General features: G+C 42.7%; 1 protein-coding gene across 1 annotated transcript in view; it reads right to left on the bottom strand.

Moving 5' to 3' along the window:
• The window catches only part of pxdnl (peroxidasin like), a 498,663-nt gene that overhangs the window by 48,776 nt on the left and 422,459 nt on the right, over positions 1 to 27,428 (bottom strand). The window contains exon 17 of the mRNA XM_033020388.1: positions 16,561 to 16,695. Coding sequence (XP_032876279.1) covers positions 16,561 to 16,695 — 135 coding nt within the window. The remainder of the gene's footprint in view (positions 1 to 16,560; positions 16,696 to 27,428) is intronic.

Genomic DNA, 27,428 nt, shown 5'->3' on the forward strand with positions numbered 1-27,428 from the left:
CCTTAGTTCTGAGTTGTGCAAAGTTCTCCACGTGTCCTATTAAGTTCAGAAATTACAAAACTCTGCTGATCAATTACTAACTGATCTGTGCTGGGGCTTTCCTGCTGCCCCCCCAATGTAGGATTCCTCATGAAAGCTGAATGTAAACTTTGTAGAGGTTTTTATTCCCCAAGATCTACATTGGTTATGTATCATAATTAACCTGCACTATTGGACTGGGATGTGTCGTCATTGTTTAAAAGTTCTAAAAAAAGTCCACTAATCTAAAACTTTAATAAATATGTCAGCAAATGTTGCCTGAACAATTGAGTATCTCCAGCATTTTCTACTTTTATTACAGGAATTTAATGAGCCCATTGAATTAAATAAAAATGTAGGGAGGAACTACGGATGCTAGTTTACACCGAAGATAGACACAAAATGTTGAGTAACTCATCGGGACAGGCAGCATTTTTGGAAAGAGATGCTGCCTGTCCTGCTGAGTTTCTCCAGCATTTTGTGTCGATCTTCGAAATAAATAAAAAGGCAAGTCTGCTCGGGAGGTTGTTAAAAACTAACCTATTTTACAATAAATTAATTGCGATTAAAAAAAAACCCCAAGATATTTAACTAAATAGATTTAAGCATTTTTGTGTATATTTTTTTTAAATCATAAAATCATAAGAGATAGGAGCAGAATTAGGCCATTCGGCTCAACAGATCTACTCCATCATTCAATCATGGTAGATCTATCTCTCCCTCCTTACCCCCATTCTCCTGCCTTCTCCCTATAACCTCTGACTCCCATACTAATCAAGAATCTATCTATCTCTGCCTTAAATATTTCCACTGACTTTGCCTCCAAAGCCTTCTGAGGCAAAGAATTCCACAGATTCAACACCCTTAAAGGTTAATATTTTATAGATTGTTTAAATTATGATTTAGAGTCCCTTTGAATGTTTCTTCATCGCAAAAGCATTCAGAACCATTTGAAGTCCATGATGCATTGCACGGTCAAGAGAATTTGGAGATATGACAACCATCTAACAAAGATTTTGTTCATCTGATTTATGCTTAGAGTTTGTTCTGGCAGGGTTTTGCTGCCACGCAAAGCCTTGCAGTTTTGGATTGAATTGGCTATGAGCAGCAAATTGACTTTGGCAGCTTTGGAAAAGTTAACTTTGTTCTTATATTGTAGGTCAGCTGTTGACTGCTGGCAGGCCCTCATCTAGTGCATTGTTTGATAGCCAATCTATTCACATTTTACGGTGGATGAAACCCAATTTCTGGGTACTGTGGTGAAAGAACAATTGGGCATTATGCAAACTGCTATCATCAAATCTGTAAATATCAGTGTTAAAAAGGGTTTGAAAAGAATCGTAGCAATGCAGTAATTTATCTTCCAGTGAAGTACGATCCCAGCATAGCCATTCTGCTTGCTGTCTAGTAGACAGACTCCCAGAAGGTGCAGAGTGAAGCTGGGTTTTTCTGGGCTTAGTGCTTGAAGTCATCATCCCAAGCCATTTTCCACTGGAGTCCACATACCAGGCATGCTGCATTTGCTGGAGGTACATTGACAGATGGAAAGAGCAGATGGAAGGCAGGCACCAATGGAATACATTAAGCTCATCAATGAACTCCTACTTATATTGTGGGGTGATTTCATTTATAATTTTAATTTATAATGGTGATCCTAAAGACTTCTGCATGAAATTCAAAGCCAGAACAGCCGAGTGTCTAAATGTTCAATGCCTGAACCACTTGACTTGCAAGAGGACACAGTGGGTTAGACAGCATCTGTAGAGGTAAATGCACAGACGCCATTTTGCATCTGGACTCCTTTTGCTCAAAACCTATTTTGTTTCTCATATTTTCTTAGTTCTGATGAAAGCTCATTAGATTAGATTAGATTAGATCCTTTATTTGTCATTCAGACCTTTCGGTCTGAACGAAATGTCGTTACCTGCAGCCATACATATAATAATAAACAACAAAACACACAATAAACACAAATTAACATCCACCACAGTGAGTTCACCAGGCACCTCCTCACTGTGATGGAGGCAAAAGTCTTAAAGTCACTGTCTCTTCCCCTCCTTATTCTCCCTCTGCGCTGAGGCGATCCAGGCCTCCGATGTTGTTACCCCACCGGGCGATGGTAAGTCAGTCCCACGGCTCAACTGAGCTCCGCGAACGGGCCGGTTCAAGCTCCGCGGCCCAGGGTGGTCGAAGCTGCCGCCCTCCAGTCCAGCGGATGCAGCTGTTGCCGCAGGAGCTCCGTAAAAACAAGTCACCAGCCTGTGACCTGCGAGCTCCTGACAATGTCATCCACTGGCCCGCGGCCGAGCCCCGAATTCAGGTCGCCGCCACCGGAACGCCGCCTCAGCCACCGGAGTTCCGTCTCAGCCCCGAGTCGTGCCGCCGCCACCGGAGCACCCTCTCAGCCCCGAGTCATGCCGCTGCCACCGGAACGCTGCCACAGCTCCGAATTCGGCCAGCCTCGCGTTGGTGAGTCCTGGCTGGCTCTGCTTCCGGAGCCTCGAGGTCGGTCGCAGTTGGAGGCCGCCAGCTCCGCCTTTAGGCCTCAGCGCAGACGGAGGCAGAGAAGGGGGATACGACAGAAAGAGTCGCATTCCCCCGAAGGAAGAGACAGAAAACCATGTACCCCCCCCCCACACATAACACAACCTAATAAAGGAAAATTTAACTAAAACAAGACAAAAAAAACAACAAAAAAAGTAAAAACAGACGGGCTGCAGGCGCATTATTTTAATTAATTTCTTCTGCTCCAGTAAAGTTGCTGAGTAATTTCAGCATTTTCTGTTTTTATTTCAAAATTCCTTCTGCAGAATTTCTCATTTAGATTACATTCGGGGACTGGACTACTCAAAAATATTAAAGAACAGCTGATCATTTATATGCAGAGATAACATTGAATGATATATCTCCAAGTGGGGATAAACTGCATTAAGAACCAAGATGTGTATGAATTTCTAATATGTGCAGGGGAGAAAACAATTCTATACGAAGTGTGTTTTACAGATGCATAGCTCAACATAAGAATTTGCTCTACATAAAGTGTATGTGAGACAAGGAACTGTGTTTTGATTGGAAATTTCAAACTAATCAAATATAAAGATTAAACCCAAATGCTGTAAAGTCAGGGGGTAGGTAACTGCAAATATGTCAGCTTTATGACTCAGCATTTAAAGGAAATCTTGAGTGGAAGGGATGAGCCTCACAAATACTTGTACATGATATCAAATCATCGCACCCCAGTGAATGGTGAGCACAATGGTTACGTTTAATATGATCTTTCAAATTGAGCTCAGCATCAGGTTTAAAAGTTAAAAGAAGGGCAGAAAATGCAATGATGAAGGTTAATAAAATGATTTTAATCTAACAGTGCTGGACTTGCTGAACTGAACATAATAGTAAGATTAAACGAGAACTTACCAGTTTGAAGTTTGATCGTTATTTTATGAGGAGTAACGTTGAGGGATTACGTGAAGACCCCGTCCAGTATGCATGCGTGGCAATATTCAAAGCAGCGGTGTGAAATCACTGATAACAGTTATTGAACTGAACATAGTAAGATAAGAGAACCATGATACCAGTTGAACTTTATGATGGAGGGCTGGGAGCGGAGGGCACGTAATCCCTAAACGTTACTCCTCATAAAATAAAGATCAAACTTCAAACTGGTAAGTTCTCGTTTAATCTTACTATTTTACTTCGGAGTCACGTGAGTGACTACGTGAAGATTTTAAAGCTCTGTGATTTCATGCCGTGGAACCGAGTCCAGGCGTCATACACTGCATCAGTAGGCCAATGATGAGTGAACATTAAGAATGCATTCAGACATGACATAGATATAGACATGTTGATGCTATTAATGAATAATAGTGGCAATAGTAACCTCCCTCAACCTGGAGGAAGTATGAACCATACCTAACATAGAGTTGGCAAATACCCCTGATCTGGCAATAGGTTTATTCTGAATATTTGGACAGATCAATAGTTTGACCATCCTGCAACCGCTAGGATGTGGTCCATCCCTGCTGCTGAGGTATAGCAGTCCTGGTGGAGTGAGACTCAATGTCAATGTACACTCCTGTATATGCCAGACCCATATAACCATCTGGAGAAGGTTCGTAGTGATTCCTTCTAACAAGATTTTATGCAACTAATAATATTGCTGTCAGTCTATAAAGCTCTTAGGAACCTTGACATACTGGTGTAAATGCGTGATCACATGCAACCCAAGGTCCATGGGATATGCAACATCTAGTTTGGTCTTGTGTCCCTGTCTAATCTGCTTGATTAATCATAAACAAAACATGTTATTATAGCCCGCAGATATGATCATCCTATCCAGTGTAGCATTGACTGGACCCATAGCGCTGTACTCAGTGTCATGATGTAATCACTAGTACGTGAGTATGACCATGGGCAGGGATGTTGCTGGTGCCCATCGGTGAAGTGACGTAGTACAATGTAAACAACCCATATCTCTGCGTCCCTAAACCTGGGAGGTTTTAAGCTGACAATACCTTCATTCTCTGGATATCAGAGGGTGAGACCGGACAGAGTGGTTTATGTACTCATCAGCCAAATGATTAGGAGGTACTTAAGGCACAGTAATGGAATAGTAACTTAATGTTATAATCCCATAAAACTGAATTTTAATGTATCAGTCATCCGTGCCGAGTTAAACGTAAGGAAGCATAAACAATGCTTTCCCATCTCCTATGCAGATAGCTGCTATTTGGTGCTATCCCTGCACTCTTAACGCTCTTAACCGCAGAAACGATCTCTCAGAGTCTGTAAGTCTATGATTGATTATATCAAGCAGAGGATGGTTTCAACATCACAACTGAACCAGCATCTTTTTATCCGGAATTAACCATGTTTTATGTTCATTCTTCGCCTCAGCAGGAGCCATAGGTGTATAACCCAGGCAGGCACTATGAAAACCCGGAAGCGGGAATCTTGCTGAATTTTGCAAAACCCGTCTATTGAGGCCAATGGAGGAAGAAATAAAAGAGCATTCCTTCCTAGTGTAGCGAGAATGCACCCTTCGCCACTGTATGCCTCGTTCACTGTTGATTGAAACTGGATGCAAGCAACTCAATAGTTAGTGTTCTATCAATCCACATTGTCATTAAATACTTTGTGATCACACATTCATTCTGTGTTGTCATTCATTTTGCATAATAATACACCTGTGATAAATGTGGTTTGGTAAAACTATCACCGGTTACTTTGATTTGATTGTACCTTTGTGATTAACATATACCACCACCAAAGTGTATCACCTTGGACTTGTGCATGCCGTATATGCATATCCACACACTCTTTAATGCCCAGAATGCACCTGGTGTCCATTGGCAGTTGATACCATGACTGAACACTTGATAACTCATGCTAATCCCATCTGCCTCCGTAACTAGAGATGGTATTAGTAAATTACCCATCTTTGGGCAATAGCATCAGTTTGGAAATGACTGAAGATTTACGGATAAGAGGTTTTAGTGGAGCAAAGCTGTCCATCATTGTGACTTTGATTGTTTCAGCTAAAAATAGCAGAGGTCTAATTTTTTGTCTCAGAGCTGATCCCAGACCAATAAATGGATGATTGTATCCCAACAATCAATAGTTTCAGTTGGTATCAACTTAATTTAAATTTAACTGGACGGGTGAGAACCAATTCCTCAAATAGCTATGTGGCTGATAAGGCTAATTTAGTAAAATACAGTATGTTCAATATCATCCAGATTGGCCATGCTACTTATTTGTTAGCTCTGTGCAGCCGAAGCACTGATAGTAGTGATTTGGTAAATAATCTGGAAACTGGAGTTAGCCCATTGTAACGCTACTGAGTGAATCGTTGCCTCATCCAGTTAAATTTCAAATATCTTCAACCCTGTGAGCGGAAATGATCACATGGAAGTTATTCAGAAAAGTCTATATTGCACATGCGGGTTGAGGCTGTTGACAATGATCAGTCCACATCCCATTCTTGTGAGCCTTGTCTTGAAAGGCAACTCCAACCATACCTGTGTGCAGTATAAACTAATCTAGTGTTATCCCAAACCAGTGTAAATATTCAAACCAGTTTAATATTACCAACTTGTATCCGTGACTGGAGACATGATTGATGAGGTTCCATACCTTTATCCGAATGGGAGGACTTATGCAACCCGACCAGGAGCTGCCTCAAACATGTGTGCATGATTTTACATCTGCTCCTGGAGGTAGAGGAGCTCGCGTACGAGGTTGGCGCATCTTCCAGGAAGGCCGTTCTGGGCTGTGACCTAAAAAAGACCTTTGTCCTGGTTGTATGGCCTTCAAGCTTTCACCAGCTTCAGTTCATCGTGGTTTGCTGGTGGGTGCGTAGGGGTGCTGCCGTTGAAGATGTGAGGTCTAGCGTGATGATGTGGCCTTCCAGAACCCGACAGCCACTCGTCGAGCTCCTGCTGCTGGTAGTGTTGTTCCTGCACCCCCTGCACACTTGTGGTTTCTTCAGCCAAACCCCTGTCTTCAGAGTCAGCCCAGAAGTGAGTCCTAATGCACCCCTCTGTCGAGGGAGTTGCATTATGCAGCCCTCAATAAGGTGCTGCAATGGGCGTCCCAGGACCCCCTGGTGACTAGACTCCATATACCGGAGCATGTCACATTGGAGCTTCTGATCCATCAACCGCTCCATGCGGGATATGCGATCACAGTTGCTCCCGCCGGCGTCCATTCCTGTAACATATTCTCACAAAATAACACAAAATGACCTTCGAGTAAGGAATTTACCTGCATGTCCTTTTAAAACCTGCTGCGGGGCAACACTCCTCCCGAGCCTGGTCTCGTGGTCGTGGTTTGTTACAGCTGGGGTTCCTAAGTGGTCCTTGTTGAAACACTCCATTGCGGGTTATTTCTCCCCCGAGCTTTTTCTCCGCGGTCCCTTATAACAGGGCTTCTCCACGGTGTTCTCCAGCTGGGGCTTTCTTTCCCCCCCATCTGGGTATCCCCGCAGTAACTGCAGTTGGGATATCCCCACGGTCCCTATCAAAGGGATAGCCGCGATTTACAAAGTCGGGGAGGGGGGTTATCCTGCTTCGGGGGGGGGGGGATATATGAAGCCGCTGGTTTAACTGCCAGCGGCACAGTACCTACTGCCGTCCGCTCCTCGCATCCCGCAGTCTACGGAGCGGGTTCTCAGGTCGCTCCCCGTATTCCACGGTCTCCGGAGCGGCTGTCCCGGTGTCCCCGGCACCAATATGAAGCCGCTGGCACCACTGCCAGCGGCTCGAAGGTGAATCCACCGCCGTCCGCTCCCCGTTTCCCACGGTCTCCAGAGCAGCTGTCCAGGTGCCCCCGGCACCAATATGTAGCCGCTGGCTCCACAGCCAGCGGCTCGAGGGCGAATCCGCCGCCGTCCGCTCCCTGTTTCCCATGGTCTCCCGAGCGGGTTCTGCACCAATATGAAGCCGCTGGTTTTACTGCCAGCGGCTCAAAGGTGAATTTACCGCCGCTCGCTACCCGACATTCCGCGGTTCCGAGCGCCTAGGTCCATGGGCGGGATTCCCCGTGACCGGGGTTCCCTGAAGTCCAAGACTGGGGTTTCCCCTCCGTCCCATCTTAGCCCCGGACTTTTAGCAGGACCTCTAAGTAGAGGTTCCTGCAAGAAGATTTTAAAACCTGAAAGTATTTTTAAAAATTTACCTCAGGTCTGTTGCTGGCAGGAGAATCACATTCAACCTGCCAGTCATCACGCAATGCGATAGACGATATGTCACGCATGCGTACTGGACGGGGTCTTCACGTAGTCACTCACGTGACTCCGAAGTAAAATAAAAGTTTATATTCACAAGCTAAACAAACTTAGCCTTAAAATTATTTATTAAAAAAAATTAAAAACAAAAGGGAAAGCTGACCTGAACCATAGGTAAAAATGAAAAGGGGTTTAGTGGGTTAAAATGAACATCACAAAGAAGCATATTAAATATATGTTCGGAATGGCAGGCTGCAAATTCTGCAAATATACGTGAAAATATATATTTCAGTTCAACAATACCAAGAAAACTGTCAGAAAAGATCAAAGCACAAATGAACACTACTTGGTTAGAACCTAAGATCTGAAATCACACAAATTATTCACAATTATTCATAGGTTCCAACTAATACTGCAAGGAAAATACAGCAGAAGCAGAAATAACAAATACAAAATGGTGGCAAGTCAGCAGGAAATTACATTGAGATGAAAACACTACTTCAGGTATGAGTCTTCATCTGATATTTCCAACATATTCTGGTTTGTTTCAGGCAACAATAAATTAATTTACAGAAAATTGGAATTGCGTGCTCTGTTTTGTTTCCTTGATACACTGATTAAATGGGGCGGATTTCAGCGCCCATAATGTTTGGGACAAAGACCCATCATTTATTTATTTGCCTCTGTACTCCACAATTTGAGATTTGTAATAGAAAAAAAATCACGTGTAGCTAAAGTGCACATTGTCAGATTTTAATAAAGGCCATTTTTATACATTTTGATTTCACCATGTATAAATTACAGCCGTGTTTATAGATAGTCCCCTCATTTCAGGGCACCATAATGTTTGGGACACATGGCTTCACAGGTGTTTGTAATTGCTCAGTGTGTATAAATGCCTCCTCAATGCAGGTATAAGAGAGCTCTCAGCACCTAGTCTTCCCTCCACTTTTTCTATGATCTTTGGAAACATTCATTGCTGTTTCTCAACATGAGGACCAAAGCTGTGCCAATGAAAGTCAAAGAAGCCATTATGAGACTGAGAAACAAGAATAAAACTATTAGAGACATCAGTCAAACCTTAGGCTTACCAAAATCAACTGTTTGGAACATCATTAAGAAGAAAGAGAGCACTGGTGAGCTTACTAATCGCAAAGGGACTGGCAGGCCAAAGAAGACCTCCACAGCTGATGACAGACAAATTCTCTCTATAACAAAAAAAATCCCCAAACACCTGTCCGACAGATCAGAAACACTCTTCAGGAGTCAGGTGTGGATTTGTCAATGACCACTGTCCGCAGAAGACTTCATGAACAGAAATACAGAGGCTACACTGCAAGATGCAAACCACTGGTTAGTCACAAAAATAGGATGGCCAGGTTACAGTTTGCCAAGAAGTACTTAAAAGAGCAACCACAGTTCTAGAAAAAGGTCTTGTAGATAGATGAGACGAAGATTAACTTATATCAGAGTGATGGCAAGAGCAAAGTATGGAGGAGGCAAAGATCTGCCCAAGATTCAAAGCATACCACCTCACCTGTGAAACACGGTGGTGGTGGTGTTATGGCCTGGGCATGTATGGCTGCTGATGGTACTGGCTCACTTATCTTCATTGATGATACAACTGCTGATTGTAGCATAATGAATTCTGATGTGTATAAACACATCCTATCTGCTCATGTTCAAACAAATGCCTCAAGACTCATTGGCCGGCAGTTCATTCTACAGCATGACAATGATCCCAAAAATACTGCTAAAGCAACAAAGGCGTTATTCAAAGCTAAAAAATGGTCAATTCTTGAGTGGCCAAGTCCATCACCTGATCTGAACCCAATTGAGCATACCTTTTATGTGCTGAAGAAAAAACTGAAGGGGACTGGCCCCCAAAGCAAGCATAAGCTAAAGATGGCTGCAATACAGGCCTGTCAGAGCATTATCAGAGAAGACACCCAGCAACGGATGATGTCCATGTATCGCAGACTTCAAGCAGTCATTGAAGACTTCAAGCAGTCAAGGATATGCAACAATATGCTAAACATGACTACTTTCATTTACATGAAATTGCTGTGTTCCAAACATTATGGTGCCCTGAAATGGGAGGACTATGTATAAACACTACTGTAATTTCTACATGGTGAAACTAAAATGTATAAAAACGGCCTTTATTAAAATCTGACAATGTACACTTTAACCACATGTGATTTTTTTTTATTACAAATCTAAAATTGTGGTGTACAGAGGCAAATAAATAAACGATGGGTCTTTGTCTCATGCGTTATGGAGGGCACTGTACATTTGCAACTCTTCCTGGAGGACTGCGTACAATTCTGGTCACCCCATTACAGGAAAGATGTGAAGGCTTTAGAGAGATTGAGAGAATGTTTGCCATAATGCTGCCTGGATCAGAGGATTTCAGCCACAGAAAGAGGTTGGGTAGGCTTTGGATTTTTCTGGGACATTGGAGGTTGTGGGGAGACTTGAAAGAAGTATATACATTTATGAGAGGCATTGATAGGGCAGACAGAGAGAATCTTTTTCCCAAGTTGGATCTTGCTATGATTTCTGCATCGTAGATCTCTAAGTAATGCTGTTTTGGGTGACCATGAATCATGTTCTGGGATCATCATCATCCCCAATGCCAACTTTGTCATTGCAAGCCCCTCCAAAGAAATTTAGTCCTTTCAGTTTCAAAATCAGAAGTGAACCCACCACTCCCAACCAGACAAACCATTTCCCACTCATTATTCAGCACATGCAGCCAACAATTCACTTCTAATAAGGACTGGAGTAGTTTCACCCAGAAACTCCTTAGGAGACTAGACACACACGAATGCACAAAAATAGGCACAGGAATAGACCATCAGGCTCCTGACATCCGCCCGTCATTCAATTTGATCATGATTGGTTCATGCTGGTACTTCTGTAATAGTTCCTGATATGATATTAGATTGAATGTGTGCAACATTTTAATAAGGTCATAAGGTCATATGGAATAGGAGTAGAATTTGGCCATTTGGCCCATTAAGTCTACTCCACCATTCAATCATGGCTGATCTACCTCTCCCTCCTAACCCCATTCTCCTGCCTTCTCCCCATAACCTCTGACACCTGTACTAATCAAGAATCTATCAATCACTGCCTTAAAAATATCCACCGACGGCCTCCACAACCTTCTGTGGCAAATAATTCCACAGATTACAGAAATTTATCCTGCTCTCTAGTCCTAGACTTTCCCACTAGTGGTAACATCCTCTCCACATACATTATATCCAAGCCTTTCACCATTCTGTATGCTGATTTTAAGTAATCAGGTTTGTTTCCAAGCAATGGCCAAGCTTATAATATAAACTAGACTAAGTGGGACCCGTTGGGTCACAGCATCACACGGGAGGGCTGGTCACCAACGCAATATTCCACCTCTCCACCAATTCCAATATTGCTCGCCAGTGGGGGGGGTGGGGCTGTCTGTTGCGCTAGTATGGGTGTTGCGGGATGAAGGTACTGGTTTCCAGAGGGCTAGTATATACATTGTGGGCCGAATGGATTCTTGGGCAGGCAGCCAACTGTTGCAACGATTTTAAAAGCCAAGGCGAGGAAAACAATTGGGCTGCAGCCACACCTGACAACCAAAATTCATTTTGTGAACACAAACTTTTTTAAAAAGGCGAGGCAAACAATTGGGCTGCAGCCACCTGACAACCAAAATTCATTTTGTGAACACAAACTTTTTTAAAAGGCGAGGCAAACAATTGGGCTGCAGCCACACCTGACAACCAAAATTCATTTTGTGAACACAAACTTTTTAAAAAGGCGAGGCAATCAATTGGGCTGCAGCCACTTTACAGCTGCATCGAAGGGACTCACCGTGAAGTAGACGTGCGTTCAGTGTTATTCGCAGCTTAGAGAGCCGTGACCCTCTCACTTCCTGGGTCTACAGAGAATGACTGAGGCATGACATTTGCGGGTTTTACAGTCCTTCCCCCTGCCGCCAGCGGGGGCAGCAGAGAGAATGGGGATTTTTAAAAAACATTAATATATCTCTGATTTTTCATCGATGGGAAAAATCCTCTGGTCCAGGAAGGCGGAGTGGGTCTCTGAGCGAGGTGTCCAAAAATGACGGCCGTAGGTGGCGGCGTTCTCTCGGAAATCGCACCACAGTGGGCCAAAAGCGGTCAAGATCAGACTTTTAGTAATATAGATTTGGAAAAGATTTGTTTTAAATATTTATTCACAAATGTATTCAATAAAAATTAGCATGGATCAAGCCCATAATATAAAGCTGACTTGAATTTAGCTAGCCCAAACAAGCCAAGAGAAAATAAAGCATAAAGAATAATTTCATGAAAGAGTTCATTATCTTTTATTAAAAATAATAAAAATGTAATCCAGATCGAGGGGGAGACAATAATTCACAATAGATTGAAGCTGGACCAGGCGAGGGAAAGACACTGCAGAAAGATGCGATGCAAGAAGACAGTATGGTGAGATTAGGAGTCAGGAATGCCCATGTTAATTCTGATATACTGGTACATGGGAGGGTGGTGAATGTTTGCAATTATACAGCAATAGACTTGGCAGATTGCACACCATCATCCAATTATAATTGAAAGCAACAGTATTTGAACACAATTATGAAGCTTGAGTCTGATTGAGATGACAGTCTTTTCCACTCAAAACTAATTTAGATGCCCGCCTTTGAAGTGTTTTCCCCTTGAGACCCATTAACTGCAGATGGGCTTCATTCTCCAAAGCCACACTGGTTAAATGATGCCATGAGGACATTTGTCATCATTAGTATATTTGGGATTTAGTTCTGGTTATATTACAGTAAATATTGGAACTTAATCATCCTGGTGAAACCAAAAATAAGTATTGGTGAGCAGGAAAATTGTTGAATAACAGTTAGCGGCATAGTTGCTTATATTTGCAACGACTTTGCTGTTTGATGGTAGTAAATTCATTGGGTGAGAATTATTGAGTTTAGATCTGTTCTAACTCTTGCAGAAAAGACTATCAGGCTATTTTCCAAATTGTCGAGTATCTGCCAATGTGGTAGCTGTACTGAAGTAACTTGTTTAAAGGAGAAAATAGTTCAGCACAACAGTTGGTACGTTTTACAGTCCTATTGGTTTGCTGTCTCCTGTGCTCTCAACTATTTTTTTTAATATGATGTAACATTAATCATATTGGGTGAAGATGGGCTTTTGTGATGATGGGAACTTAAGGAAGAAGCCAAAATAGATAATCCATTTTCCACTTCTTGCTGCAAATGTCTCTGAGTTGACTGAGTATTCTGTTGCTGGGCCCTGACATTGTTGAGCATATGGATATTCTTGAACCGTTGTCCTTCCATTAGCTGCTTAGTAGTTCACCATCATTACTGATCAATTATTGCATGTCTTCAGATCTGATCCATTGGTTATAGGAACTGCATATTTCTATCTATAGCATGGTGTTTTAGCTCAAAAGTACACCAGCTTTTATTTTATTTCCTGGGGTGAAAGTAACATTCTGCAGAATAGACAAGTATTCTCTGAAATTTAGAGGAATGTGATTTAAAGTAAGTAAGATTTGAAAGGGTTTGAGAGGATAGATGTTGAGGGGTTGACTGAAGAGTCCAGAAGTACAGATAACTTGAAAAAAAAAGGTCTTGGACCTGGTGTGTAGGAATTTCTGCACCCATTGTGAACCATTGGGCCTTTCTATCCCTAGGTGCTTTGGATGCTCAATGGTTAACTACTTTCAAGGTAAAAACTACCATAGTTTTGTAATTTAGATGTTTCAAAGAAAATGGGGATTAATGGAAAGGTTGTGCTGAGTAAAAGCATCATCCAAGATATTTTGGAGAGGCAGAACAGAATTGAGAGCTCATGTGATTTCTTCAATTTCTTATGATGTCGTGGTCACAAGAATTATAAATGTTATCGGTATTTGTCCAAATGAGTTATCAATGAGTTTGCTGGACTTGATGTCGAGTCAAGAAGGTTTTAAAGTAGCTATTGAAAGACGAGGAGATATAAATCTACAATTCATTATGTGCTTATTGCACAATATCAAATAAAATAAAAATGTAGGTTCCAAAGTTCAGTTGCAATGGCTTCAGTTTTAACTGAACATCACAGTTTGGGTACAACAAGCATCTACATCATTATTACTACATTGTTTTGCACAAGAGATTGAGGATAAGTAATCTGTATGGAGTGTCTGTGTATATGCAAAGTCACTCTCTTGCTATTGTTTCCCAATAATTAGTTAGTTTGAGGCTTTTTTGCCTTTCCTTTCAACTAGCTCTGAGGATATTGCTGGTACCTCCATCCAGATCATCTCCTCCAAGCTTACAAACAATTAAGCATGATTTTTACATATATCGCCATGGGGAGAGAATTCATTCATCGGAGGTGCAAGGGGACTTGGGAGTGCTGGTGCAGGATTCCCAAAAAGTTAATTTGCAAGTTGGATCGATAGTAAGGAAGGCAAATGCAATGTTTATTTATTTCGAGAGGACAAGAATACATGAACAGGGATGTAATGCTGAGGCTATATAAATGCTGGTCAAACCGCATTTCTAGTATTGTGAGCAATTTTGGGCCCCATATCTGAGGAAGGATATTCTGGCTGTGGAGAGAGTCCAGAGGAGGTCTACGAGAATGATCCCAGGAATGAGTCCATTAACATATAATGAGCATTTGATGGCACTGCGCCTCTATGTTGGGGGCGTGGCTGCGGGGAGATGGCAGCCCTGCCGGCAGTCTGTTCTTTTTTAGTTTGTTAGAAGCTTTGTTTTAATGTTCTTCGCGAGGTTCAATCGCCCGGCACGGGGGAGCTGACATCTCCCCCGATGCGAGAGCGGATTGCCTCAACGCGGAGGGCCTGAATGCGCCGGCTACGGGAGTCAAGATCGTCCCGTCAACGGAGGCTCGAGGCCCACAACTGAGGAAGAGCTGGGGGAAGGACTTGATCTTTATTTCGCCTTCCAGCACAGTGAGGAGTGTGCAGGATGTGGTGGATGTTCATGTTAAAATGTGTTTTTGATTGTTCTGTTTCCAAGATGGCTGCCGGAAGTGAGTGAACACTGGCATGACTAGCTGCCGCTGCTCTCTCTTCAAATTGTGTATTGTTGCTGTCCCTACTACTTCTTGTTTTTGTTTCATTTTGTTTATATGTTTGTAATTTGCTTGTTTTAATCTGTAAGGTGTCCTTGAGAGTCCTGAAAGGCGCCAATAAATAAAATACATCATCATTATTATTATTATTATTATTATTATTATTATTATTCGCTGGAGTTTAGAGGGATGCTGGGAAAAATCACTTAAATTTACTGAATTGTGAAATGCCTGCATAGAATGGATGTGGAGAGGATGTTTCCAACAGTGGGAGAGTCTAGGACCAGAGGTCACAGCCTCAAAATTAAAGGACGTTCTTTTATGAAGGAGATAAGGAGGAATATCTTTATTCAGAGGGTGGTGAATCTGTGGAATTAATAGCCACTGAAGACTGTGGAGGCCAAGTCAATGGATATTCTTAAGGCAGAGATAGATTCTTGATGAGTATGAGTGTCAGGGGTTTTGGGAAGAAGGCAGGAGAACGTGGTTAAGAAGGAAAGATAAATCAGCCATGATTGAATGGTGGAGTAGACTTGATGGGCCGAATGTGGAGTAGACTTGATGGCCTGAACAAAGGGCCTGTATCCTTGCTGTATGACTCTATATCCTTGATGCCTTTACAACCACTAATGATCCACTTTTAACCTCACAGCCTCTCCCTTCTGAATTGTTTATCTTCAGATCTAGCCAAACTGAATTTTCTTTGATCTCATAGGTATGGAAAATTCAACTATGAATTTGCCCCAAATAACATTTTGCCTTCTCTTCAATAAAAATGTGAAGCTTGGCACACATCATCACAATATAAACAGATAGACAATAAGCATGGCTTGAGCAAAACACAAAGTGCTGGATTATCTCAGCAGATCAGGCAGCATCTGTTGAGGGAATGGATAGGCATGCCAGAACCCTTCTTCAGACTGATGTATGGGGGCAAGGTGGGGGAGGGGGGGGGGGTGGGGGGAGGGGAGAGAAAGTTGGAAAAGAGGTGGTGGTGGGACAAAGTCTAATGAGTGATAGGTGGATACAGGTCAGAGGTGTTTCACACTCATAGCTGATGCAATGGACACAAGTTAAACTAGAGACTCAGTTCCATCTGAGCCTTTTGTCTTAACTATTTTCTACTTTAACCTTTAGTACAAATAGTCAGCAGATCAGGTATCTGTGAAGAGTGAAGCATACTTAACATTTTAGATTGATGTTTTCATCAGAACAAAATATTTGACCTGATTATTTTAAGAGGTTTTTGGATAACCACATTGATGTGCACGCATTGAAGGGATGTGGAACATGTGCGAGCAGATGAGCTTAGTTTATCTTTCCATTGTGTTCAGCATAGACATAGAGAGCCAAAGAACCAGTTCCCTTGCTGTGTTCTTCCATGTTTATGATCCTGATAAGAATCACAGAATATAAGAATATTTAAATGGGCTGAAAACATTTTGTGAGATGTTCTGACCCACATGTTAACTAATATTAATTCATACACATACAAGAAATGGAAACACTATTTTCCCCCATGAATAGCTCTTTGTGACTCAACAAAAGAAACAACTATAAATAAATTTATATTTAATCTGATCTATAATAAGCAGTGCCAGAGAAGCACTTCAACTCTATGGTTAGTATTTGAATTGTATACAATACAATAATTTTATGGCTTTCTTTAACTGCCACATCTTGTTTTTTACATTCATTTTAACAGTGTCCTACCTGTCACCATTCCTCAGTCTTTTGAACTGAGTTACTAACAAGCACATGAGTGTGGGTCCAACTCTTGTACCAGGAATTATATCTTCAACCATCAGTGCAGGCCAAAGATCAATATTCTGTGGAGTACGGTACAACCTGAAATAATAAAACAAAGTTTGATATTGAACTGCGCAATGCATAACTGCTGGCATATTTCACACGATACTTGAGCGGAGAAAGAAAATCAAGATTAAGCCAGTCAATAACTCATGACAACTCCAGTTTTGTGCCACTTTGCTGTACTGACCCCACATTCATCAACTCCCTTGATATCCAAAAATATATCAATTTCTAACTTGAACATACACTGGAACCGAACTTTCACCGGCCTCTTAATAAATAATTCTAAAGTTTCATGACAATGTAATGTTTTTTTTCTCATTGCATTCCTGAATGGCCAACCCTTATTTTAAGATTGTGATCCTTGCCCAGTAAGAATTTTGCAAGTTCACCTATCATTTTTACTTTCTAAGTTCTAGAGACCATAAGCTTAGTCTGCACAGTTTCTCCTCTTTGGAAAATCATCTACTCAATATATTATAGTTTGTGGTCAAAGATCCAGCAATTCCGGTTATGTCCTGCCTTTTTTAGAGAAATCACGTCATGGTTCACGAGGTTACACATGCATGGGCAAAAATAAACTTAGCTTTGGTTTAGTTTAGTTTAGAGATACAGCTCGGAAATACGCCCCTCGGCCCACCGAGTTCGCACCAACCAGCGATCCCCGCACTCTAACACTATCCTACACACACCGGGGACAATTTACATTATACTAAGCCAATTAACCTACTAAGCCAATTAACATTTCAATTGTGAATCTTTGGAGTAAACCGAAGATCTCGGTGAAAACCCACGCAAGTTATGGGGAGAACGTACAAACTCCGTCCAGACAAGCACCTATAGTCAGGATCAAACCCGGGTCTCTGGCGTTGTTAGGCAGTAGCTCTGCCGCTGCGTCAACATGCATTTAAGGTTAAAACTTGGCAGAAAGGATGCGTTGTTTTATTACTTAGTAAGTCTGGGACAGCACAGCGGTGCAGCGGAAGAGTTGTTGTCTTACAGTGCCAGAGACCCGGTTCAATCCTGACTATTTTATGGTGCTGTCTGTATGGAGTGTGTACGTTCCACCTATGACCACGTGGGTTTTCTCCGGGCGCTCCGATTTCCTTGCACATTCCAAAGACATGCAGATTTGTAGTGTTTAAGAAAGAACTGCAGATGTTGGAAAATCGAAGGTAGACTAAATTGCTGTAGAAACTCAGCGGGTGCAGTAGCATCTATGGAGCGAAGGAAATAGGCAACGTTTCGGGCCGAAACCCTTTTTCAGAATGAAGAAGGGTTTTGACCCGAAACGTTGCCTATTTCCTTCGCTCCATAGATGCTGCTGCACCCGCTGAGTTTCTCCAGCACTTTTGTCTATGCAGATTTGTAGGTTAATTGGATTCTGTAAATTGTTCCTCGTGTGGAGTATAGAACTAGAGTATGGGAATCGGTGGTTGGCATCGACTCAGTGGGCTGAAGTCTGTTTCCACCCTGTATCTCTAAACAAAACAAAATCATGTATCATGTAAATATACTTGAAAAAATCAGAAATTATTGAAGTATTTCACTATCAGCACACTCTCTGGGATACTAGACGGTGCAAATAATTAGTGTTTCAAAAAAACCCGGAGAAAAACAGTATATTATCTTTGTTTGCTTTATTCTTCCAGGCTATTGGTTCAAGCCTGCTCAATATGACCATATGTACATGGAGAGCCATTGATCACACGGTAGTATTCTTAATCGGGTATACACCCAACAATATATAAGCATTAGTATTACATATACAGGCCATACAATCGCCCTGAATACTCATTCTTTTCCCTATCGAAAAACGATTGATTCAATTGTAACAATAATTTGGAAAATATTGATAATATGTTAAAATTTAAGCAACTTTTTATTCCAAAGCTACCAAATTAAACAGCTACCAAAATATAACCATGTCCTTTCCTTCCCCTGAATCCCATTCCGACTTGGATTTTGAGTTAAAAATACACCAATGAAAGCAGTATGATATCAGGATTCATATAAATGCAACACATATTTCCATTTGTTCATAAATGTTGGAAACATTTTGATCCATTAAATTGGAAGCCTGGAGCTCTGATTAAAGTAGACAGCTCACAAATACATAAGTAATTGCCTATTAGTAAACACTACATTTCATAAATTATTTATTAATAAGGTTGTTTTTTGGAGATCCTTGTGTAGGTGAGGAGACATTTGGTGAAACGCCTCTCCAATGAACAGAATTGGAGATACTTCTGCACAAGAACAATGAAGAAACATTTTTATTTTAATGTTCTCAGCAGAAACATACTAATGCAAAGCTGTTTTAGTTATCATTTTTGTTTTTTGTCTCTCAAACAGCAACATTTTACTCACAAGAAAAATGAAAAACCAAATGTTTTAACAAAAAAAACATGTATAATGAAAAACGATTGATTCAATTGTAACATAGAATGTATAATGAATCCTTTAGTTTCCTTCTGGAATTGTTTCAAGCTCCCAGAAGGGTTTGTGCTGATACATTATTGGGAGAATCTCCACAGTGCAAACTTTGTATTGAAGTCTCCAGGGAACAGCAGGCGCAGCTGTAGTGGTAACTACCTCAAGCTGAGGATATAATGACATTTACAAGAATAATAGTCCCAACCTATGCTTTTGAAATAAGTTATGGGCTGTTCATAGGAACATTAATAAGGTATGAAAAGATGCAAAGGATCTTTATAATGTTACTGCAAAAGATATATCATTGCGATATTTGATCTCTGGATATTTGATTCCAAAAAGGAAATGCACATTGAGCAGTTATGTTTATGGTTATGTTTTGTCCAATAGATTTTTCTTGTTTACCATGACTACCTTATTCTGATATGGTCTGTTCTTAATCAATCAAACTAAACAATGTAATTAAATATTGGAGGCATGATCATTATAAAGTGAACTTGGAGGAATTGGAATGGAGGAGGTAATTCATTAATTGCAGGGAGGGTGAAGATTATGTGGGGTTAGGGGGGGGAAGGAGATTGTGTAGGAACTCAATTGACCTGTTTACTTTGCAAATGCCTCCTGCATTAGAAATAGTTTTTTTCTCTAATTCAGAGAAATCTGCAAAATATTTTATTCCATTAATGAATATGGTCAAAAGGTTAGTCCACTGTCCATCAGTTGCTGTCAAACACTAGTTTAGTTTACAGATACAGAGCCCTTTGGCCCACAGACTCCGCACCGACCAGCAATCCCTGCACATTAACACCATCCTACACACACTAGGGACAATTTACACTAATACCAAGCCAAACCTGTACATGTTTAGAGTGTGTGAGGAAACTGAAGATCTCAGATAAAACCCACGCGGTCACGGGGAGAACGTGCAAACTCCGTGCACACAGCACCCATAGTCAGGATCAAACCTGGGTTGCTGGCGTAGTGAGGCAGCAACTCTGCCGCTGCATCACCGTACCACCAGATAACTTAAAAATAAAAAAGATTCATGATGCCGTATAATAGGGCTGCCAACTCTCTGAGCGTGAGAATCACGCATTTCACCAAATCTCACGCTCTGTCGTGAGGAATTCTGTGATCAACAAAAATTTAAATACTCATATCAACTGCATGGGCCGCGGGTGTTGGAGAGTCGGGGCTGAGGGAGGGATGGAAGTAGAAGCAACGGGAAGCCGGGGCTGGCGAGTGTTTGCTGGGCTGGCGAGTGTTTGCCGGGCTGGCGAGCCGCTCGCTGCAGCTACGGCCATGGAGCAGCCTCAGTGCAAGAGTCCTGGGCCGCCTGAGGCATCGGAAGCGTTGTGCCGCTGCCGTAACAGTCTCTGTGCCGAATTCGCCCAGGTGACAGGCATGGATCAGGCTGCGGCTCGGTGCATCCTGGAGGACAACTAGTGGCTGCTGGAAGTAAGTACCAAGCACTGGGCAGAAACGGTGGAAGATAGTGGCCTTCAAATGGGGGTGGTTGGAGAAAGCATCCTGCTTGCCTGCTAGATTTTCACTTACTGTAACTGCAGGAAAAATGTTCCCAATGTTGGGGGAGTTCAGAACCAGGGGGTCACAGTTTAAGAATAAAGGGTAGGCCAGTTAGGACTGAGATGAGGACAAACTTTCTTCATGCAGAGTTGTGAATCTGTGGAATTCTCTGCCACAGGCAGTGGAGACCAATTCACTGGATGTTTTCAAGAGAGAGTTACATTTAGCTCTTGGGGCTAGTGAAATCAAGGGATATGGGGAAAAAACAGGAACGAGGTACTGATTTTAGATGAACAGCCATGATCATATTGAATAGCAATGCCGGCTCGAAGGGCCAAATGGTCTATTCCTGCACCTATTTTCTATGCTTGAGTATATGGCAATAAAATTCGACCACTTGATTTTGAAGTATTCATGTATGGTGGAGGTATAATGTAGTCATAAAGTGATACAGTGTGAAAACAGGCCCTTCGTCGCAACTTGCCCACACCCGCCAACATGTCCCAGCTACACGACCTGCTTTTGATCCATATTCCTCCAAACCTGTCCTATCCATGTATCAGTCTAACTGTTTCTTAAATGTTGGGATAGTCTCTGCCTCAACTACCTCCTCGGGCAGCTTGTTCCATACACCCACCATCCTTTGTGTGGAAAAAGTTACCCCTTAAAAAGTTACCTCTTAAAAATCCTTTAAACAAAAAACATTTAAATCATGCCTCCACAATACACTAAAACATGATTTTAATACAACAAATTTCGAAAAGTCCACACCCTCCCCCCACTCGTTTGCTCCACTCCCTCGCCAGGTACTCCCAAGGCCAGTGATCAGTGATCGCTCAGCCTCCCCACTTTCAAAAACGCTCTGTGGCCCCTAGTTCAGACAGAGAGCACTGCCAGATGTGAGCAGGAACTGAGGCCAGTTGTCTGTGATGTCTTGATCCCGATGCTCAGTGCTTCGTGTTTCGGAGTTGGCTAATGTTATTGATTTGGAAATTAGCCTGATTTGTAATTAGTTGACAAAACTGTAATTTATTAATCTGGAATATCCAGGGGGATGGGATAAGTGTAATATTAAAATGACATGCCAGGTGTCAGGCTGTCTGTCACAACATACAGCCCCGATAACCCATTATTTCCTTCAGTTAAATATTGGGAAGGTAGCACTACCGTCATTTGCCACTCAACTATTATGTTTGTTTACGACTGCTTTGGTTCCACCTCCTGCACCTACACACAACTGACTGACTTCATCCACTTCACCACCAACTTCCATCCGGTACTCCAATACACGTGGACCATTTCCGACACTTCCCTACCATTCCTTGACCTCACCATCTCCATCGCAGGGGACAGACTCCTGACCGACATACATTACAAACCCACTGACTCACATGGCTATCTGGACTACACGTCTTCCCACCCTGCCCCCTGTAAAGACTCCATCCCCTACTCGCAATTCCTCCGCCTACGCCGCATCTGTTCCCAGGATGAGACATTCCATACCAGGGCATCGGAAATGTCCTCGTTCTTCAGGGAACGGGGATTCCCCTCCGCCACCATAGATGAAGCTCACACCAGGGTCTCATCCATACCCCATAACACTGCTCTCTCTCCCCATCCCCGCACTCGCAACAAGGGCAGAGTCCCTCTGGTCCTCACCTTTCACCCCACCAGCCGGCAAATACAACACATAATCCTCCGCCATTTCCGCCACCTCTAACGTGACCCCACCACTCGCCACATCTTCCCATCTCCCCCCATGTCTGCCTTCCGCAAAGACCGCTCCCTCCGCAACTCCCTCGTCAATTCTTCCCTTCCCTCCTGCACCACCCCCTCCCCGGGCACTTTCCGTTGCAACCGCAAGAAATGCAACACCTGTCCCTTCACCTCCCCCCTCGACTCCATTCAAGGACCCAAGCAGTTGTTCCAGGTGTGACAAAGGTTCACCTGTATCTCCTCCAACCTCATCTACTGCATCCGCTGCTCTAGATGTCAGCTGATTTACATTGGGGAGACTAAGCGGAGGTTGGGCGATCGTTTCGCCGAACACCTCCGCTCAGTCCGCAATAACCAACCTGACCTCCTGGTGGCTCAGCACTTCAACTCCCCCTCCCATTCCCAATCCGACCTCTCTGTCCTGGGTCTCCTCCATTGCCAGAGTGAGCAACAGCGCAAATTGGAGGAACAGCACCTCATATTCCGTCTGGGGACCTTGCGTCCGGATGGCATTAACATTGAATTCTCCCAATTTGGCTAGTCCTTGCTGTCTCCTCCCCTTCCTCAACCCTCTAGCTGTCTCCTCCCACCCTCCCATCCGCCGGCCCTCGGGCTCCTCCTCCTCCCCTTTTCCTTCCTTCTCCCCCCCACCCCCCATCAGTCTGAAGAAGGGTTTCGGCCCGAAACGTCGCCTATTTCCTTCGCTCCATAGATGCTGCTGCACCCGCTGAGTTTCTCCAGCAATTTTGTGTACCTTCGATCTTCCAGCATCTGCAGTTCCTTCTTGAACATATTATGTTTGTTTACCTCACTGACTATTTCCAACCCCCCCCCCCCCCCCCACCCCAATTCCTTTGACAGGTTGAATAGAAATGTCCCCAATCTCGTTGTTTTATTAATTGAACACATAGATGAACATCCTCAAGGAGTGTAATCAGATGGAAACGGATTCAGATGTGATGTTTAAGAGCTTGTTCAAAGAAGGGGCATATTATAAAGGAGTGACAGAGATACTTGCAGGGGAATGTGTGAGGAGGTTATTATTTGTCTTTAGTTTTAGCTTGAACCAGGACATCTGAAGATTCAAATTTTAATACGGTAATTGTGCTGATACTGATTCCAACCAACCACATAATTAATATCATCCATTCCGTTGGTTTTATTTTTCTGCTGCCATTTAAACTTCACTTGGATTTCAATCACTACAATGTAAAAGTAATTGGGAATGGGGAGCATTGGAACAAAAATTTGCCCTCGGTACATATTAACTGTAATATAATAATGTATGCATGTTGGTAGGTGCAATCAAAACAAAGTTCTTTTTATCATTGTTATGTTATGAATACCACAGAAAATATTATGTATTCTCAAGATCACATTTAATAGAATAATATTGCTTGAATATATAGTTATTGGACTTTGCATTTCGGAAAAGTCCCAGCTGAGAGGAAGACAGCAAAATACTATAAATGTTGGGGGTGAAAATGACTTCAAGACAGTTTGTTAGGAAAATGAAGGAAATTGTAACCAAATACTTATACAGCTGAGTGAGTATAATTTTATGGATGAGGAATTGTGTTCAACCAATTGATGACTTCTTTGACAAAGTAACTAGCATGTTAGATAACAAGGAAGCCAATGGATGTAGCAAATTTTGTTTTACAAATTTTGTTTGTGAAGTGCCCCATAAAAGATTCCCGCATTAGTTAAGCACCTGTGGATTTGAACGTAGTAGGTTAAGTCCAGGGGGTCAGATATGGGGCTTTATGTGTGGGCCAGATATATTGTCAGTGCAGGGGCTAGGAGCAAGGCCAAGTGTGCATCCAGAGTCAAGATCTGGAATAGTACTAGGTGTGCAGTCAAAGCTGGGACAATGGGAGTGTTCAGCACTGGGAACCTAAGCAGGTAAGCAGCTATGATCAGGGTAGAATAGGGGGCCGGATGTAAGGCTGGACTCAGGGTCAGGAATGAGAGAAGGTATGCAACTGGAGTCAGGGTCAGGAGTAGTACCAGGTGTGCAGTGAGACCCAGGTTGGTCAACATGGGCCAAGTGTCTGATTATATGAAAATGTACTTAACTTTTCTCACCTTTCCACAAACTTAAAAGACATTTAGACAGGTACATGGCTAGGAAATGTTTAGAGTGATATGGGCCAAATGAAGGCAGAGCATCTTGGTCAGTATGCAGGGCTGCCAACTCTCATGCTTTCAGCGTGAGACTCACGCCCTGGAGCAATTTCTCACGCCCTCACGCTCACGACCGAGTTCTCACGCTGAATTCAGTCCCTGCGCAATTTGTCCCTTAGCGCCGCGTGCCAGGCATCTGTGCAGTCTGGCGAAGCGCGTCAGTTGGCGGCTGTGAGTGACGCCGCGCCTCTTCTCTTGGTTGGATGTGCAGCCGCCTACTGCACTGGAGGGATCTGGACCAAGCACAGGCAGGTGGGAATAGTGTAGCTGGGACATGTTGGGACTAGTGTAGCTGGGACAATCTGTGGAATTCTCTGCCACAGAAGGCAGTGCAGGCCAATTCACTGGATGTTTTCAAGAGAGAGTTACATTTAATTCTTTGGGCTAACAACATCAAGGGATATGGGGAAAAAACAGGAAAGAGGTACTGATTTTAGATGAATAACCATGATTATATTGAATGGCAGTGCTGGCTCGAAGGGCCGATGGCCTATTCCTGCACCTATTTTCTATGTTTCTATGCTTGAGTATATGGCAATTAAACTCGATCACTTGATTTTGATTCATTCATGCATGGTGGAGGTATAATGTAGTCATAGAGTGATACAGTATGAAAACAGGTCCTTCGGCGCAACTTGCCCACACCTGCCAACATGTCCCAGCTATGCTACCTGCTTTTGGTCCATACCTCCAAACTTGTCCTATCCATGTAGCAGTCTAACTTTTTCTTAAATGTTGGGATGGTCCCTGCCTCAACTACCTCCTCTGGCAGCTTGTTCCATACACCTATCACCCTTTGTGTGGATAAAGTTACCTCTTAAAAATACTTCATACAAAAAACATTGAAATCATACTTCTACAGTGCACTAAAACATGATTTTAATACATCAAATTTCAAAAAGTTCCTACCCTTGGAGGGGGGACATCCTTCTTCCACACCCTCTCCCCACTCGGTTGCTCCACTCCCTCACCGGGTACCCCCAAGGCCAGTGGTCAGTGATCGCACAGCCTCCTCCCTTTCAAAAACGCTCCAATCCAATTTAAAGCATATATATTGTATTCAAGTGTAAGTTAAAAGACTCGCTGCAGTATGCACCATATTGCACATTTCCAATGGGAGGGGGACACCCGCCCCCCCCCCCCCCCCCCCCCCCGGTCGCTACGCTCCCTCGGGCTTGGTCTCGCGCAATTTCTCACTCCCAACTCTCACCCAATGTTGGCAGCCCTGCAGTATGTGTAAGCTGGGCTGAAGGGCTTTATGATTGCATGATGCTGACAATTAATGGCAGAACAATAGCAGCCATAATTTAATCCCAAAAAATATGAAGTATGTATTTTGGGAGAAATAAATGGACAGGACATACAGAATAATTATAATTATATGAATAATTGAGTAAAGCACCAGGGAATAGAGGAATGGGGGTACTTTGATGTCCAAAGACCCCGAAGCTGACAGCACATGTAGTGATACAGTGTGGAAACAGGACCTTCAGCCCAACTTGCCCACACCGGCCAACATGTCCCAGCTACACTAGTCCCACCTGCCTGTGCTTGGTCCAGATCCCTCCAAACCTGTCCTATCCATGTACCTGTCTTACTGTTTCTTAAATGTTGGGATAGTCCTCGCCTCAACTACCCCCTCTGGCAGCTTGTTCCATGCACCTACCACGCTTTGTGTGAAAAGGTTAGCCCTCAGATTCCTATTAAACCTTTTCCCCTTGACTTGAACCTATCTCCTCTAGTCCTCGATTCCACTAATCTGGGCAAAAGATTCCATGCATCTACCCGATCTATTCCTCTCATAATTTTATATACCTCAGATCACCCCTCATCCTCCTGCACTCCAAGGAATAGAGACCCAACCTACTCAATCTCTCCCTACAGCTCAGACTAATCCTGGCAACATCCTCGTAAATGTTGGATAAAAAGATGCACAAATATGTACCTTCATTAGCAGTCACTGGTTATATAAGCAGGAAGGTTCTGGTATAGCTTTGCAAAATATTGGTTTAGTCGTACCCAGAGGACGTCTGCATTTCTGGTCTGCAAAATAGTTTAATTGCTTGAGTACTACTTCTGGAATGTGTTTGTCTGTTGTAATTCAACACACCCACAGATGGGACCATATGAAGGTTATCCCAATGGGATTCGCCAGGTTTTTGCCTGTGATGGTGATTTTCAGCAATGTGGAGAGATGGGATAGGAGGGGTTTATATTCTTTCAAATAGAGGAGGCTCGGTGAAGGGGGGCACTGAAAGTGGTTTACAAAATTCGGAAGGGCCTAGACAGCGTAAATAGTTGAATTGTTTCCCCAATACAAAGATACTGGAAAGTAAAGGACATATAGGTTTAACCTAAGGGATAAGAGATTAAAGGACAAAAATAACTTGCTTGCATTGAGGATAGAGAGTATTTTGAATACACTGCCTAAGTGGGTGATAAAAAATGTTTCTCTCCTAATATCAGACAACTGAACCACCCTATGAACAACTAGAGAGCAGTCCTGAATTATTATCTATCTCATTGGAGACCCTCAGACTAGCTCTATTTTTGATCAGACTTTACTGGCTTTATCTTGCACTAAACATTATTCCCTTTATCATGTATCTGTACACTATGGATGGCTCAATTGTAATCATGTATTGTCTTTCTGCTGCCTGGTTAGCACGCAATAAAAGCTTTCCACTGTACCTCGGTACACGTGACAATACCTAAACTCTAACTCAATCTAGATATGCATTTTAATGGCCAAGGAATGGAAAACTATGGACTAAGTGCTGATAAACGGGATTTGTGTAGTTGGATAATTGATGGATGGCATAGCATGACTTATGTTGGACCAAAGGGCTTGAATCTTCGATGATTCAATGTATCAGCTTGTATCTGAATTCTATGACTCTTAA

The sequence above is a fragment of the Amblyraja radiata genome, chromosome 4, assembly GCF_010909765.2.
Source record: "Amblyraja radiata isolate CabotCenter1 chromosome 4, sAmbRad1.1.pri, whole genome shotgun sequence".
In the NCBI taxonomy this organism is placed as follows: domain Eukaryota; kingdom Metazoa; phylum Chordata; class Chondrichthyes; order Rajiformes; family Rajidae; genus Amblyraja; species Amblyraja radiata.